The sequence below is a fragment of the Protopterus annectens genome, chromosome 16.part0 (genome assembly GCF_019279795.1).
Source record: "Protopterus annectens isolate FY-2018-M chromosome 16.part0, PAN1.0, whole genome shotgun sequence".
NCBI classification, from domain to species: Eukaryota; Metazoa; Chordata; order Ceratodontiformes; family Protopteridae; genus Protopterus; species Protopterus annectens.
Window position 1 is genome coordinate 295,374,323 of NC_056750.1, and position 16,539 is coordinate 295,390,861.

Genomic DNA, 16,539 nt, shown 5'->3' on the forward strand with positions numbered 1-16,539 from the left:
TAAACAACTATACTTTGTAGCATCAGAATTTCCATTATGTATAGGATATTCTATTTTTAATGTATTTTTTCTATTCATCTGGTAACTATGTCACCTAATCTGTTAAACATTTTACCTTTCCTGACATCTTTTTGATTTTATTATCAAAAATGTATTTATTGCTTGTCACAATAGTAAAGTAAAGTAAAATGTAGCTGTCTGCCGTTGATGTGGACTATTTGTTTAGCAGCCTAAATGTTTATTTATTTATTTATTTATTTTGCATCTGACAATGAATTCCTGTTTGCAGGGTTCGCCAGGACCTCAAGGACCACCTGGACCTCCAGTATGTGCAATAATAATTTTGCTTTATATCAAATTACATATTTGACTCTATTTTTGTTGAGATGAATGTTACAGGGGTCGACTCAAGATATTTTAAAGTTTTATACAATGTTTGCCAGACCATATCCTACATTTTCTTATTTTTATAGACTGTAAAGTAACTTTTTGTAACGTTTAAGCAAAACATTTATTTTTATTTTTATGAAAAAGTTATTAAAAGTATTTTAAAACTATTATTTCCTTGGTAAGCATGTATTATTTTACTTTATGGGGTACAGGTAAGTGTTTAAAGTGATTTTCACAATGTTTTTGGTGGAAAAAGTAACTTTTTTTACTACTTACCTGTTTTACCAACTACTGCTTCCAGGCTATCTCAGGAATCGGGCATGTTTTTTGGCTTTACCATGGAACAACCTACTGGTACCTCAGTTCTTCCTTTTACAAGCCACTTTGCCACCACAGCAGGCTGCTAAAGTGCCTCATCTGCAGATAGGTGACTACTGTGGGGTCACCTTCACTTTACCGAATGTTCAATTTACCGAAAACAAGAAACCCAACGCCAATACACCAACAGTGCACTTTCCCGAAACGTCATATTACCGAAACACGGTTCACCGACTTCCAATATCCCGACAAAGTATTCAGTTGCAGTTACATCTCCAAAGTAAAGTTAGTGTAAGTAAACATGTCTTGCAAACATATCACTAAAACATTATCTCCCTCACATCCAGTAGCGTAGTCAGCCAAATATAACAAACACCCTTTGGACTGTACATCATTGAAATTCAAGCGTATGCTTTTCAGGACAGTGATTTCAAAGTCACGTAAAATATATTGAACAGAGCATTCAAAACCACTTTCTGCCATTAAAGCAAATAAAGAGTGCCACGGATAATTATAACACTTTAGTGACTTTTTACTCATCAAAGCATAAAACATGGGAACAACTTTGCTGTGTGACCCAAAATTTATCAATCCATGTATGCTGTAAAGTTGACGACACGTCACACCCTTCTTAAAAAAAAGTACCATCCATCATCCAAATAGAAGCTTTACTAAGGTCATGCAAATTGGACACTGTTGTAAAAGCAAATACAATGATATCTAATGTTGAATCTGCTGTATGCTTAAACACAAAACTGCCGTCTTTCAATTTATAGTTACTGCAATCAGTGTTCATTAATGTAATTTCGCGCCTGCCCTCAGATAACAAATGTTTTCTCCGAACTCTTCCAATTTGCTGTAGAAGAGCTCTTCTATTAGGCAAATTATGTACAACAGCAAGAGATGTACTAGCAAGTCTATCCTCTATCACTACACAAGGGTTCTCCCTACTATACTGTGCTCAAACTTTGACTTCATTACAAAGTACATAGCGTTCAACTTCACTTGGGTCACTGGTAAGACTATAAATCACAGATTTAACCAACTCACCATTGTCAGTGATGTTTACAGTAACAGCTCTACCTTCACACCTAGTATCATGTTTATCTTTGCATCTCCAATAACGGTTACTATTCCTACTGCTTTCCAAGTAATATAGGTAACCTTCCAGTTGCAACATTTCTTTCCCCTTTGTGAAATTACCGGCATATACACTTTTCCAATCATTCCAGGACCTGGTAACTCGTGTACAGACATAATAATATAGCAGGTAAATACTGACAAATATACACACCTTCAACCACGTAATGGTTGCACAAATTGGAACTTAGCACTACGAGAAGCATACAAGGCAGCCGTGTACACGTTACATTGTCGGTAATATAAGTGCCAGACGCCATGGTGTTGGCGTCAGGTTTCCTGTTGTCAGTAAATTGAACGTTCAGTAAAGTAAAGATGACCTCTACTGTGGCTATATCTGGTTTCTCTAACCATCCTTTTCCTTGGCTCCCTCTGGTGTTATCCCTTCATGGACTGGGGGTTAGTCATGTCCTCTGTGGCTGTTGAAGTACTCTTGGTGAGCAAGGGGAGAACCATTCTTGTCAGTTCTGGGAGAAGGAACAGAACTAGACTGGAATCCTGTCGCTAGGGAAGTTTTGCCTAACAAAAGTGGGTCTGCTCTTCACAAATTATTGTAAAAAAAGAAGCAAAAATGTAGACATATGTCTTCTCCAGTCTCAGTTACTTTGGGTAGGAGTAATTTATTGGGCATAGGTCAGGGTTTAGTATAGGCTGTTGGCTTTTCCATTCTAGCTGTTTCTTGCAAGAGAAAGGGGGATTCTTTTTTTTTCTAAAGAGGTTTTTAAGACTTTGAACCACAAAATGGTTGTAAATGGACATACTTTGAACCACAAAGTGATTAGGAAGGGACAATGTCTGTTTTTTCTCCTTAGGTTTTTGTTTCATATTATGTGGGAAGTGTAACTTCTCCTAGTCACTTTGAGGAATTTATTTATTTATTTTTTAAAAATCAGTTGTTTCAGTAGGAACATAATGACATTCTGCTGTCTCTGAAGAAGTATTATGATTTATTGCAAATAAACTTTTCAAACCCTATGACAATTCCTGCTGTTCTTTCACCATTAGGAGGATGTATTTCTTATAGCCCGTAACTTGTATAACAGCCATGCTCCCCCCAAGAAAGCAGTTATAAGTTTTTTATATACTAATCCCAGATCAAACCAGAAGTTATTTCTCTGATGAACTCAGCTGCTGCTAAACATCTGGTTAACACCAATCCCTCACCTTCTGACAAGGATGGGAAAACTCTTGGTAGATTTGGTAAAAAAAATGTATTCTTCTGCAACACTTTTATTTTTAGAATTCTCAACTGTCAGGCTCATATATTAAAGTTTATGCTTGCCTTTTTGTGAACATGTAGAATATTACAACATCTTTTTCCTGTTCTGAAGAAAAATATTGATGCTTAATCTGATTGTTTCTGTGTCTGAGGTGGCTGCCCACTGTCTGAAATGTTAGTATGATTCTGCTGATGGCAGTTACAGGGCTGCTGCCACTGGAACTGTTATGAGGAGGTTTGTTTGGTTGCATACTCAAAACCTTCCTGAAGATGTTAAAATTGAAAATTTTAATTCCCCCTTTAACAGAAAATTATTTTTCAAATGTTCACTGCAGATATTCTTAAAAAGTATGATTAGAGTGGTAAGCTGATGTAAGGAATTTATCAGATTTTTCTGTCTTCCTTCTCCCCGTTTGTCAAGGGGTTCAATGCTATCTCTACAACCTTTTTCAAAAAGTAAAATAAGCAAACACAGCAAGCTGCTAAAAATCTGACATTTAGAAAACGAATGACAGAGATTCCAAAATGAAGGGAGAAACCCCCTAGAACAAAGGGCAGTTTGGAAAGGAGAGCAAAGCTGAATATGGATTCCTTAAATTAGTGTGCCATTAATGATTTGTTAAAGCACAAATATCTTGTACAGTGTAATAAATGCTATGCATGTTTAAAGGTAATACCTGGTAACACTGTTGATCTGTGTTCCTCATGTCAAAAGTTGGATGATTTGTTTACCATTGTTAGTAGTAAATCTAGGTTTACAGGTAATGATTGCACTTGTGCAGTTGGCATAGCTTGGAGAACTGTTGTTACATATATTAATGACTGGACTGGTGAGATAATGTTAGGCAAAGAGCAAATAAAACACATTTACGAAAAGATGTGTCTATTGTCTGTAAAGATCACTGAACCCCTATGAAACAAGACAGTGCCCCTGACAACTTTGGAATTCTGGATACAAGTATTCAGCATTCTGAGGATTCAGAGTGTTTAGAAGGAAATAAAAAAAAAGAAAGAAAGGAAAATGTTCACAACAAATAACAAGGAAGAAAAAGAAACTGATAAATGCCTGTAAAGTAAAGAGAATACATACTAAAAAGGACACTGCTTTGTTATGTAACACACACATTACAAGTAAGAATAACATTTATATATCAGAAAACCTTCGGTCTATAGAAAAAGGCAGTATTTTTCCAAAAGAGAAGGTAGAAAAAAGAGGCAAGGAGCAGGTGAAAAGGAAGAAATCAAAACAGAATGTGGAAGGATTGAAGAACATTATTGTAAGAAAAAAGATGAAAAAGACAGATGCAGATAACATGGCTTAAGCTATAGATGTACAAAGCTAGCTGGATGAGAACTGCGTGCTTGCAAATGTAATACACAATGAAAACAAGGAGATAAATAAGATGGATGGTGATTAAGATCATTCTTTTATAACAATTGATAGAGCAGATATTACTGAATTAGAAGTTGAAGATTCTTCAGATCTGGTCAGAAAAGATATTCCTGTAATTGGAGATTCAGTTATTAGAGGAACTGATACTTACATTTGCAGAGAAGATAATAAACATCAAATAGTGTTATGCTTGCCAGGAGTAAAACTAGAGGATGTGAGTCAAGCCTTAGAATACCTTATTGTAAGGAAGTATGGAGCTGTATTTATTCATGTCAGTACAAATTATCCCATCTACAAGGACTCTTGTTTTCGCAAATCACATATAGAGAGGAGAGTCATGTAACCGTGAATGAAAAAATTTGGGGGGTAAATAACTACATGAAAAAAAGTCCCATTTTAAAAAATACAAACCTGTAGAGCAACAGTGCATACATTTGTTCAGACAGGATAGCATGTATTTGTCAAGATGAGGGAAAATAATTTTTGCAGCAGATATTTTATAACATTTGACAAACACAAGGCAGGATTTTTGCCAGGTCGAAAATTTAACAGTTCACAGATAGCAACGTCTGATGCATTCCCACAAGACTTATGTTGTTATTCTTTGTGAAACATGGTTAAAGGACAATGACTGGTAACCAGTTATGTCAGGGTATAAATGTCTTTAATGTAACAGACATCCTAACAAAAAATCAGGTGGAGGTGTTATGATATGGATTAAAGATAGTTATGAGACCTGTATTTAGTACTTGTTCAGTGATAACACCAATGCTATAGATTATGTAACTGACAATAAAGACAACCCTGGAACATATAACAAATATTGGAGTGTATACACCACCAAAGTCAAGTGCTGATGACCTAACAGAATTCATACATTTCTTGCAAGAAACACAGAAGGAAAGAATAATAGTGGCTGGAGACTTAAATTTACAAGAAACAGACTGGAATAATATTGATTCAACAACATTGGTAAAAAAAATATTCACAACGTATGTTCAGGAACAACAATTACTTCAGATTGTAAAAAAACTACCAGGGAAAGGAATATACTGGACATTCTTTGTGTTCCTAAAGAAATTACTGTTACTTCATGTCATGTTTCACCACATTTGATGTGCAGTGATCAGGGGGTTATAAAGGTTAATTTGTTGTTAGATAATTCTACAAAACTGAAATTTAAACCAATGCACAGAAGATTAATTACAGATCATATGGAAGCAAAACTCTCACTATGTGAAACTAATGGGAGTGATGCATTCGGTGGAACAACTGCAGTAGGAATGTGGAAGGTTTTGAAAGAGAAATTGGTCTGAGTGCAAAAAATTAAAAAAAAATGTTTAACGTCAGGATCTAGGCATACAACGTCAGGGGATATTATTTCCATGTGAGCAAGATACCTGCTTAAGGTGAGAGACAAAAAATATAAGAAATGGAAAAGACTTTGAACTACAACTTTGAAAACTGAAATAAGCAAGCTGAACAAACAAATTAAGTGGAAAAATAATGGAGAAGGTAATGCTGGATAAGTTATTGGCAGAATTGGAAAGGTTGGAACTTGAAACCATATATCAGCATGCATATCTTGAAAATAGACCTATTACCACCTGTAACATGATGTTATATAGCAATGTAATAACAGCTATGAATGAAAAATTGTGCTGTGATGTAATATATATATAGATTTAACTTCAGCGTTTGTCAGGACCTTATACAAAACACTGATCAATGAATTAGAACAACTAGGTACTGATTTACTCTTGATAAGATGACTAGCTGCATGTCTTATAAATAGGGCATGGCAAGTATCATACAGCAATTGGACAGGTGAAATTCTTGGTTACAGATGGCTGATATTTTAGAATTCAAAGAGCTTTGTTGGCAAATAAAACTGAATGCACATGTACTTCCAGGCTTAAATGGTAGTATTTGTATAACAAGCCTTCTTAGATTGCATTCATACTTGGTTTAATTAAATGTTGGAAGGGAGATATTTAATTGATATAGTAAATGGAATGATTATTTTATTAATTATGTTTTTTATTGGTTAGGTAGCTTCACATGCTTTCTTTTTGAAAATTTTTAAACTGTGTTTGTTGCTTGTAATACCATTTTGAAGAAGTCATTTTTTTTTTATACAGAAGAACGCGCTCAATAAAACAGTTATTTTTATTGGCGCCATTTTCCTGTGTGTGGGTCTTCCAGAACTGCTGTTTTTTTATCACCATCTCACTTATTTTTTTGTATGTTTGTGTTGCCAGGCTGAGGACTTATAACTTTAATTTCCTAGCATTGATCTTTTCAGGGCTCTACCCTCCCTCTCTCATTTGGTATGAAAGCTCTGAAGGGCTTGGCATCCAAATTACTTTCTTCAGCTTAGCTCAAGCTGACTACTGGTTTTGGTGTGTGGAAAGAGCTTTTTAAGCTTTGGAAGCTGTCTGTCTGTTATATGTTTAGCAGGATATAACCCATATAGCTAATCCCTCTAACATTTACTGTTAGGTGAATTTACTTACCACAACTGTATTATTTGATTAGGATAACTTAGAAAGTTTGAAAAGCAAGTGGAAGATTCAAGCTGTGATTGAAGTGGTAAGTGGAGTCCACACATGCATTATAATATTATATTGTTCAGCTTTTCCTGCAGAATTCAAAAACAGAAAAAGGATTGGTCTGCTTTGATGTACCAAGGTGCTGCATTCATGTGCAGAGTTGCTTTGGATTGTTTTTTATTGTTGCTTTACTGAGGTATAAATAATTGTTTCTTGCTGTTCAGCGTCATGGTTTTCGCACGATTCTTCTCTTCTCTGAACAGTTAAAAGAGACAGTAGTGGTTTCACATTTGCAGTACCGATGCCACAGTGCCTTCATTTCTTGGATGATTACAGAGTGATGAGTTGGATTTGACTCTGTGTTGTCTTAGAGGGGAAAAGTTGTTGACAGCTGACAGGAACACAGAATTGAAGTTATCAACTGCTAAGTGAAGGACAAGGGTAAGCAGTGAGGTTCATGGCTGGCCAAACTACTGAATACAAGGTTGAAAATTTTAGCAGAAGATGCCTGATGTTTCTCGTGGTGTGGGAGTGGTGAGGTCTTTGGAATCTTTTCTTATGTAAGGGAAAATTTAGGTAGGGGGAACCTACCTTATGGTGTCTGCCTAATGCCTGCTCAGTGTTGTCAGGCAGAAGTACAAACTAAATCAAGTAATCTATTTCTGCCATAGATTTAGTCTATTCTGCTACACAGCATAATTAATTGTACCAGTTCAAACAGCCATGTAAATGATAATTTTTATATTTTCTCTCCATTTTAGCTTAATGTGTAGTTATTAATGAGTGGGGGAGTAGAGCCAAGGCTCATGCTACCAAAACATATGCCTCAAGTAGATGTCAAGGAAGTGGCAGAGAGTTTCTGAGGGATACTCAGATCTGTCTCACTGTCATTCAGTCTGAGATCTGAAGCTCAGGATACCAATTTGGACATTAAGTATGCAGAGCAGATTTTGCCAGTCAGAACCGCACAGTGAAAGTCTTTATTTTATTTTTTTTTAATTATAAGCACTGGTGTCTTCTAAGAGGTTAGTAATTTGAACAATGTGTGTTCAGCTCCTGTAGTTAGAGCTGTCTCTAATACTGATACATATCAATTGTTCAACAGATAACGTTTCCCTTTAATGTCAGTAAAATCATGGGATTGTGGGCTCTATTTCCACACCAGCTTCTTAGATTCATTCTCTAATGTTGTAGTACAGCATAATGAGGATACTGCATTCCTTCTTTATTTCTAGCCAGAGCCACGGTGTAAAGAGAGAAAGCCTTGACTAGAACCCAGGTGACCCGAGTTCATTTAGTGGCTTGGGGTCTGAGGCAGGAAGAAACTGTTATTCTCATCCTGGAAGGGAGTGCATTTGCAGGACATTCCCTGCAGTGATCCCTGGGGGAGGCTGAGGACATTGCTGTTTTGGAGTGTATGGTCTAAAGTTGGACTTAGCTGAACTGCTACAAAGACAGGGGCAATGTATTACATGCCCCCATTACATGCTCACCCATTGGAATCAACTACATAAGCTCAAGGGAAGGAGGAAAGTAATGGGGTATGTCATTAAAGTGGCTGAAGGAGAATGGCAAGACCCATAGGATCCATGCTGGCCCTAGCCCAAAATGGTTTAGTCCAGGAGTGTACTAAGCTGCTGGTACACCTGGTGATGGACATGGGCTTCTGGGGTACATTCTGTAGGTAGATGTAGGTGAGTAAAAAGTGCTCCAAAAAATGAAACTCCTGCTGTATTTCTAAGATTCCATTCTTTTGATAAGATGTTAAACCAAGGTCCAATCTGTCTGAGACAGTGGTATTTCAAATACCTATAAAAGATCCCAAGGCACTTAGTGAAAGCAATAAAAGTTAAATTTTATAGAGTCACAAAGGGTCAGCTCTCCTGTCTATCTGATGAATCTGGGCATCTTGGAGCAATGTAGAAATTGCCTCATGTACACAAACAACCCTCTCCTCCTACCACCAAACACTACAACCTGTAAGAGATGCACTTATCTAGCCAAACTGGAAGTAAAGTTCTCTCCAACCAAGACTGAACTTGACATTCAACAGGAAAAGGTACACACTTGCACCACACCACACTTATCACATAATCTCACTAAATCCACACCACCAAAATCCACACATAGAAACACAAAAACATTTGCGGAGGCTCTCAATAATAATTTGCCCAAGCAACAGAGACCTCCAAAGCAGAAACGCAAGCAACTTCCACCCCCCAACACAACCCAAATGACACACAGCCCACAGACTCAGTGTGCCACCCAACCACAGCCAATAAGGCAAAACAACGTATCTGACACACTAGTCATAGGTGACTCTATAGTCAGGCACACTGATGTCCCACTCACCAAGCTAAACAAGGAGAAGGTTACTGTCAGCTGCCTGTCGGGTGCCAGGATCCGCCACATAACCCATGCACTCAAGTCACTCCACAAGTACAAATATGACTCTGTCATTGTCCATGTTGGTGTGAACGACCTGAGATGTACCTTCCTGGACTACATGAAAAAAGACATGGAAGAGCTCGCTGATCTTGTAGTCCAGGCAGGTATGACCCTAGCCCTGAGTAGCATTCTGCCATCACCCAGAATGATACCGCAGTACAAGGACAAAATTATTGACTTCAACAATTGGCTAAGCTTCTGGTGTCATTCTAAGGGGATCCAGAATCTGTCTGCTTGGGATGACATGGTCGACAGACCACGATGCTTTGCCAGCGATGGCCTGCACCTGTCACCCCTGGGATTCCTGATACTGGCTAAGCCTCTTGCCGCCCCTATACTACCTTTTTTTAGGCAAGGTTCAAATGAGAAATTCACCACTGTAACAGGAACAGGCAAGCAAAAACTGAGGGTAATGCTACTCACTGCTAAAAGTCTAAATCTCAAAATGCAGTCACTCGAGGCACTCCTTAAAATGGAGAACATCGATATCAGTGCAGTGACTAAGACCTGGTTCAAGGCTCCAGAGAGCACGCCTGCACTACAAGGCTATAACTCATACTACACTTTTCGGCCATGTAACCTGGACCGGAACACCAAAGGTGGAGGTGTGTTCATATTCATTTAGGATATCCACACCTCCAGGCTAGTTGCTCAGCATAATGCATCCGAGGTTATCCAAGTGCAACTAACTCTGGGGAAAACTGCAATCCAAATTCTAGCTTGCTACTGATCCTCCACCATGCCCCAGGATTCTCACACCTGTTTTCTTGATGTACTGGAAAATATTAGGGTTCAACCAAACACCCTAATAATGGGCGATTGCAACTACCCCACCATTAACTGGGAAAACTACTCATGTACCAACTACTTCACACAGCACTTTCTGGAATTCATAAACTCCAATGCACTGGATCAACTTATCTACACCCCCACCAGGGGCAACAATATCCTAGACCTAGTCATTACCAACATGAGTGACCGGTGTTCCACACCTGAAGTCAACTCCTCGTTGGCCTGATCCGACCATAAGCTAATCACCCTTGATATCCACATCCCGCCCCCATCCCCCATTAAGGAAACCATGGTAAAACATTTCTCCAAAGCCAACTTCATGCTTCTTAAGACAGAAGTGGTGAACTTCATGACACCCATGCAGAAGGACAATACAGTTACGACTGCTAAATCCTACACAAATGCACTCTATAAGCACTTACACGAGTGCATGGATTGTGCTATTCCAAACAGAACAGAGACGCTGTCCTCCAAAAAAGGAAGCCAATCTGGTGGTCCCCTGTCATAAACAAACTGTACAACAGAAGGAAGAAATTGTTGAAAAAGACAGTAAAATCCCATGAGTGGAGGAGCTCCCTGGTCAGCCTCAGTAAGAAGCTGAGATCCCTTATAAGATCCTCCAAAGGTAGCCACGAAAACAAAATCACCATCGATTCTAAGGACAAACCCAAAGCATTCTAAAGCTATGTCAAGAATCTCAATGGCAACACCCAGATCTGCTCTGAGTTACAGCACAACGACATGAAAATTACAGAACCAACTGATATTGCCAACATCCTGGCAGAAAGATTCAGTGCTAACTTTACCCCCCCCCCACCCCCTAAAGGGCCCATATCTATACAGGAAGAATGCAGAGTCCCTGTAATCACAACTACACAGGTAAAAGCTGCACTCTCTAAAGCCAAAAACACAGCATCCATGGGACTGAACAACATCCCAGGCTGCATTTTACATGAACTTCAGAATGAACTGGCTCTCCACCTAAGCATGTTCAATCATAGCCTCACATCAGGCTTTGTGCCCACTGAATGGCGTACAGCAACAGTTATCCCACTTCACAAAGGGGGAGCCACCACTGATCCTGGGAAATATCGCCCTATTAGCCTGACGAGCCTGGTCTGCAAGGCCATAGAATGTATCATCATGGAACTCATAAACAAAGACATTGGTAATCTCCAAACTCTGGATCCCAACCAGTTCGGGTTTGTGAAAGACAGATCATGCCTCCTGAACCTGATTGACTTCTGTGAGGCCGTCACCAAAGCCGTAGATGAGGGTAAGGTGGTTCACACAGCCTATCTTGACCTCGCCAAGGCTTTCAACACCATCCCCCATTTTGGAATTATAGCTAAACTCACTAAACTAGGTATAAATCCCTACATCACAAGATGGGTTGCCAACTGACTCACTGATAGAACCCACACTGTAAAAGTTGCACACTCCAAATCTGACCTCAAACCAGTGACAAGTGGAGTACCACAGGGTTCAGTCCTGGGAGCTCTCCTGTTTGGTATCTACTTCTCTGAAGTACAGGCTAACTCAGAAGGCCTCTGGCTAATGAAGTTTGCAGATGACTGCAAACTAGGAGTCATAGTTGAGTCCCCAAATGATGTGGAAATCCTACAGAAGGGCCTCACTGAGACAGATGCCTGGTGTCAGAGCCATAGCCTCAAGCTCAATGCCAAAAAGTGCATTGTCATCCCCTTTGGTAAAAACTCTGTGCCCGTGAACTACTACATAGACAGCAGTCTACTTAACACCAAATGTGTGATGAGACCTTGGGACCCAGGTGGACAGTAGTCTGTCCTTTGATAGTCACATTGCCACAGTAGTCAGAAAGTCCTTCTATGTGGCACACCTCATCATAAAAGGGTTCTCATCCAGGAAAAAAGAGGTCATTGTTCCCCTCTACTCGACACTCATTAGACCCATTATAGAGTACAACGCCCCTTTTGGAATGTACCTCACAAGACATCTGCAGCAGATGGAAAGGCCAAAGAACTACCTCACAAAGAGGATTACTGGCCTCAAACAGATGCCCTACACTGACCATCTCAAAAACCTCCAGCTTTACTCCGTAGCATATCACCTACTCCGAGGTGATCTCTGCCTAACATATAAAGCTATGTCAAACCCAGAGCTGTTGGACATGCTACACCTAAAGAAATCCCAATCCCTCCGAGCTACATGCTCTAGGGACCTAAACCTTGTCACCACAATAAACAGGACGTGCTGGAGGGATAGAATCCTGTCCCAGAGACTTCCCATACTCTAGAACAAGCTACCCATCTATGTCAAGCAAAGTCCTTCATTAGCACTCTTCAAGAAAAATCTTGATGAGTGGATGGGAAATAAGAAATATACCCGGGGATCACTGCTGTGTCTCTGCTCAACAGTGGCACAGGAAAATAACTTTCTTGGGTGGCGTAAGCCAGGGAACCTTGTTGGCTAGGCTTATGTGGGCCCTCGGGCCGATAGCCTAGTACCTACCTATTAACCTATGCACATTTACATTATCTTATTTATTTATATCTGCCTGTGTGTGTGTGTGTGTGTGTGTGTGTGTGTGTGTGTGTGTGTGTACATAAACACAAATATAAGTAATTTTCATATCTATATTCATTTATTTTTCTGTAGCAAATAAATTAATATAACAATATTTAATGTGAAACTGTTCGATCTCACCGTTTGTTCTTGCACACGGGTTCGGAGCTGATCCTTGGCTCCAAGTCGGCCACATCACCAGCTCAGCATCTTCGAGAAAGCTCGAGGCACAGTTCTATCCCATGATCCTCCTGTGCTAACCCTCAGATCTAGTTTGCCGCTAGCAGCAGATCGCATCGTGAGAGGCTCGGGCCAGTATTTTTTCATTCTTTTTTGAAGTTGTAGTTGTCAAAAATAGTTTAAAATAGTTAAAAAGTAGTTACTAGTGTGATAGTTTATTACAGAGTGTGTTTTTTCAATAGTTAAAATAGTTTAAAGTAGTTTAGTAAATTTTTGCCTTAGTTAAGGCCTTGTGGTAATTCTGTCAGGACTGACAGTAGGGTTTAAACTGTTAATTTCTGCCTTAAAATTTTCTTCTCTTTTCATATATATTAGAGATAGGAATTATTTTTACTTTTACAAGTGTTTGTAGTGTGTTGTTATATATATATATATATATATATATATATATATATATATATATATATATATATACACATATAAGTGTGTTGTTAGAAATTTGTATATTTAGGTTAGATACTATGTCTGAAAAAGCCAAGTCAGGCTTTAAAAGGTGTCAGTGTGGACAAAAGATGTCCATTACTGATAACCATTCTTCCTGCGTCTACTGCCTTGGCCCTCTCCACTTGCAGGAAGACTGTTCCATCTGTCATTCCTTCAGTGGGAGGGTCATGCTAGAAAGGCACAGGAAGTTGGTGGACAGAGGGTTATTAAAACCCGAATTTCAGGAGGCGCTGGACAAGGCTGAACAAGTGTCCAAGTCTTCAAAGGGGTCCAAGTCTTCAAGAGTGTCGGAGCCTAAGTCCTCGGCTCCGAGCACCTCTTTTCAGATTCGGACACCTGCTCCAAAGGCCTCGGGGTCAGGCGTCGAATGCTTATCTCTGATTGAGACTCAGGTATTGGAGCTGGTATCGGAGGTACCACCGCCTTCAATCCTTCGCTCGGTGACGGCTTCGGCCCCTTCGACCCGTTCTTTGAGGCCGCTTTCCGACTCCGACGTGGACCGAGTGGTACAGAAGCTAATGGAGAACTCGGCTCTGTCCAAATTAATCGAAGTTTCGTCCCAATTGGTTTCGAAACTCGAGGCTCTTCCCGCCCCCGAGACAAATCCTCCTCCAAGACCTGTCGAGTTGTCGGAGCCAGAGATCGAAGAGCTGATGATTGTAGAGCCCTCGGTGCCGAAGCCTCCAGTAGCGCTATCAGCACCGTTGACCTCGACACCTTCGGAACCAGCCGGGGGGTCTCGGAGCCGACGATCTTTCCTAGATTCCGGGGCGGACAGTCGAACCGAACTTTCGGTTCCGACTCTCCCCCTCGGGGCCTCGGCTCAGATCAGCTTGGATCCGTCCTCAGGGTCGGAGCCCGTGGTCCCGGTTCCGGGGAAACTACCGACTTCTTCGGAACCGATGGGATCCTCGAGCCAGGGCAGCGGTGCCTTCGACATCATGAGGAAGGTCTTGTCTGAACAGACACATACGTCATCGGCATCTTCTTCTCCTCCCCCAAAGGGTCCGCGTTCTGCTTCTGTACCTTCGGCTCCTACCAAGCGTCGAGACCCAATGCCTCAGCCAGCCCCAGAGGGCACCTCTGGTTCCTCGGATGCCTCCCCAGAAGTCCCCTCTGAGGATGTACCGAGGAAAAGATTGTGCAAGAGGAGGCACATTGATTCCCCACAGGAATCTCTGACCTCTGATACCGATTTGGATGAAGCAGAAGGGTCCCAACGGTCCCCCTCTGAAGATGTCTCCTTTGCTGACATCTTGGAAATCTTGAAACAGAGGAGAGACTGGCAGACCCTTACCCCTTCTGTAGACAAATCGGTATTGCTGAAGGCATTTGCGGCGCAACCTTCTACCTCCTGGGTGACCCCTCCCTTTGACGAACTCATGGACCTGATAACGCGAAGGGCGTGGGAGACACCTGATACAGTGGAACCGGTCCCCCGCAGACCCAACAAGTATATCACGGCCCCTCGAGATAAAAGCTTTCTAACTAAAGGAGTGCCAGTGGATACTATGGTGGTGGCGGCAGCCACTAAAAAGGAAATGTCTGAATCATCTTCCTCTGTCCATCCTCCTAATAAGGATTCTAGGATGATGGACAGATATGGGAAGCGCGTCTTTAGTTCTGCAACGTTTTCCATGCGATCGCTGAACTACCTTACGCACTTCACGTGTCTACAGAGAGATCTCCTCAAGGAACTGGGAGATACTCTCCAGGGCAATACAGATGCTGCTGTCTCCGAGAAAGTGACAGTACACCTTAACACCCTCAAATCCATAGTTAACTCGTCCATGAGGCTCATTTCATATGCAGCCGAAGGTTCGAGTAGGGCGGCAGCCTCAGCAATTGCTCTGAGGAGACAATCCTGGCTGCGCCTATGCTCCTTTGCGGAAGCCTTCAAGTCTTCCTTTGCTAACACCCCTTTTGATGGTGCCTCACTGTTTGGTCCCAAAGTAAAGGAGACTCTCACTAGGTGCAAGCAAGAAGGGAAAACCCTGTCTGCCATAGGGGTCCATTTTTCTGCCCCATCTAGACCATACCCCAAAGGGCAAAGAGGTGGAAAAATGTGGTTCCAAAAGACTCAGGGATCCTTTCAGCCCACACAGAGTGATGTCCCCTCCAGAGGCAGAGGAGGGGGAAGAAATGGAAGACGCCGTCCAGGCGGCAGAGGGGGTCCGCAGAATCAGGGCGACAGAGATACATTCTCTGGGAGGCCCTTTCAGCATGCCTGAGTGCATGCCCGGCTGTCCTACTCTGGAGGCAGTTGGGGGTCATTTGGCTTTATACCCAGTGGCCTGGCTAAATCTTACATCAGATTCCTGGGTAAAAAGCATAGTTACCAGAGGCTACACTATTCCATTTATAAAAATTCCACCTGCCCCCAAAAAGCTCCCAGATGTTCCACCCAGTCTGCGAGACCAGGCAGCCGTGGAAATAAAAAGGCTGCTCGAAAACAGAGTCATCCAACCAGTCCCGGCAGACCAGAAAGGATCCGGAACTTTCTCAAGATTCTTTTTAGTTCCAAAGAAAACAGGGGACTGGAGGCCAATTTTGGACCTCAGCAGACTCAACACTTTCGTGAAAAAGGAAAAGTTACGGATGGTCACGCTACAGTCTATCCTTCCTTTCCTACAGGACAGCGGCTGGATGTGCTCTATAGATCTCAAAGACGCATACTACCATATCAAAATGGCCAGAGCGTCCAGAGATCACTTGCGCTTCCGGCTGGGAGCCAGTCACTTCCAGTTTCGTGCTCTGCCCTTTGGCCTCACCTCAGCCCCCAGGGTGTTCACCAAATGCATGGCAGTAGTAGTGTCTCACCTGAGACAAATGGGATTCTGAGTGTTTCCTTACCTAGACGACTGGCTCCTGTCTACCACCACCGAGTATCATCTTGTGCAAGCCAGGGATTACACCATCAACCTTTGCTCCTCTCTGGGCATAACAGTCAATTTTGGAAAATCTGTCTTATCGCCCTCACAGCGTATCTCATTTATAGGGGCAGAGTTAGACACTTCCCTGGCTCGAATCAATCTCCCCCCACTAAGAGTATCAGCCCT

The 16,539-nt window shown here is 41.4% G+C and overlaps 1 protein-coding gene across 1 annotated transcript in view; it reads left to right on the forward strand.

The window, feature by feature from the left end:
• The window catches only part of LOC122790588 (collagen alpha-1(XXVII) chain-like), a 1,538,899-nt gene that overhangs the window by 1,278,946 nt on the left and 243,414 nt on the right, over positions 1-16,539 (forward strand). The window contains exon 34 of the mRNA XM_044058114.1: positions 290-325. Within this exon, the coding sequence (XP_043914049.1) occupies positions 290-325 (36 nt within the window). The remainder of the gene's footprint in view (positions 1-289; positions 326-16,539) is intronic.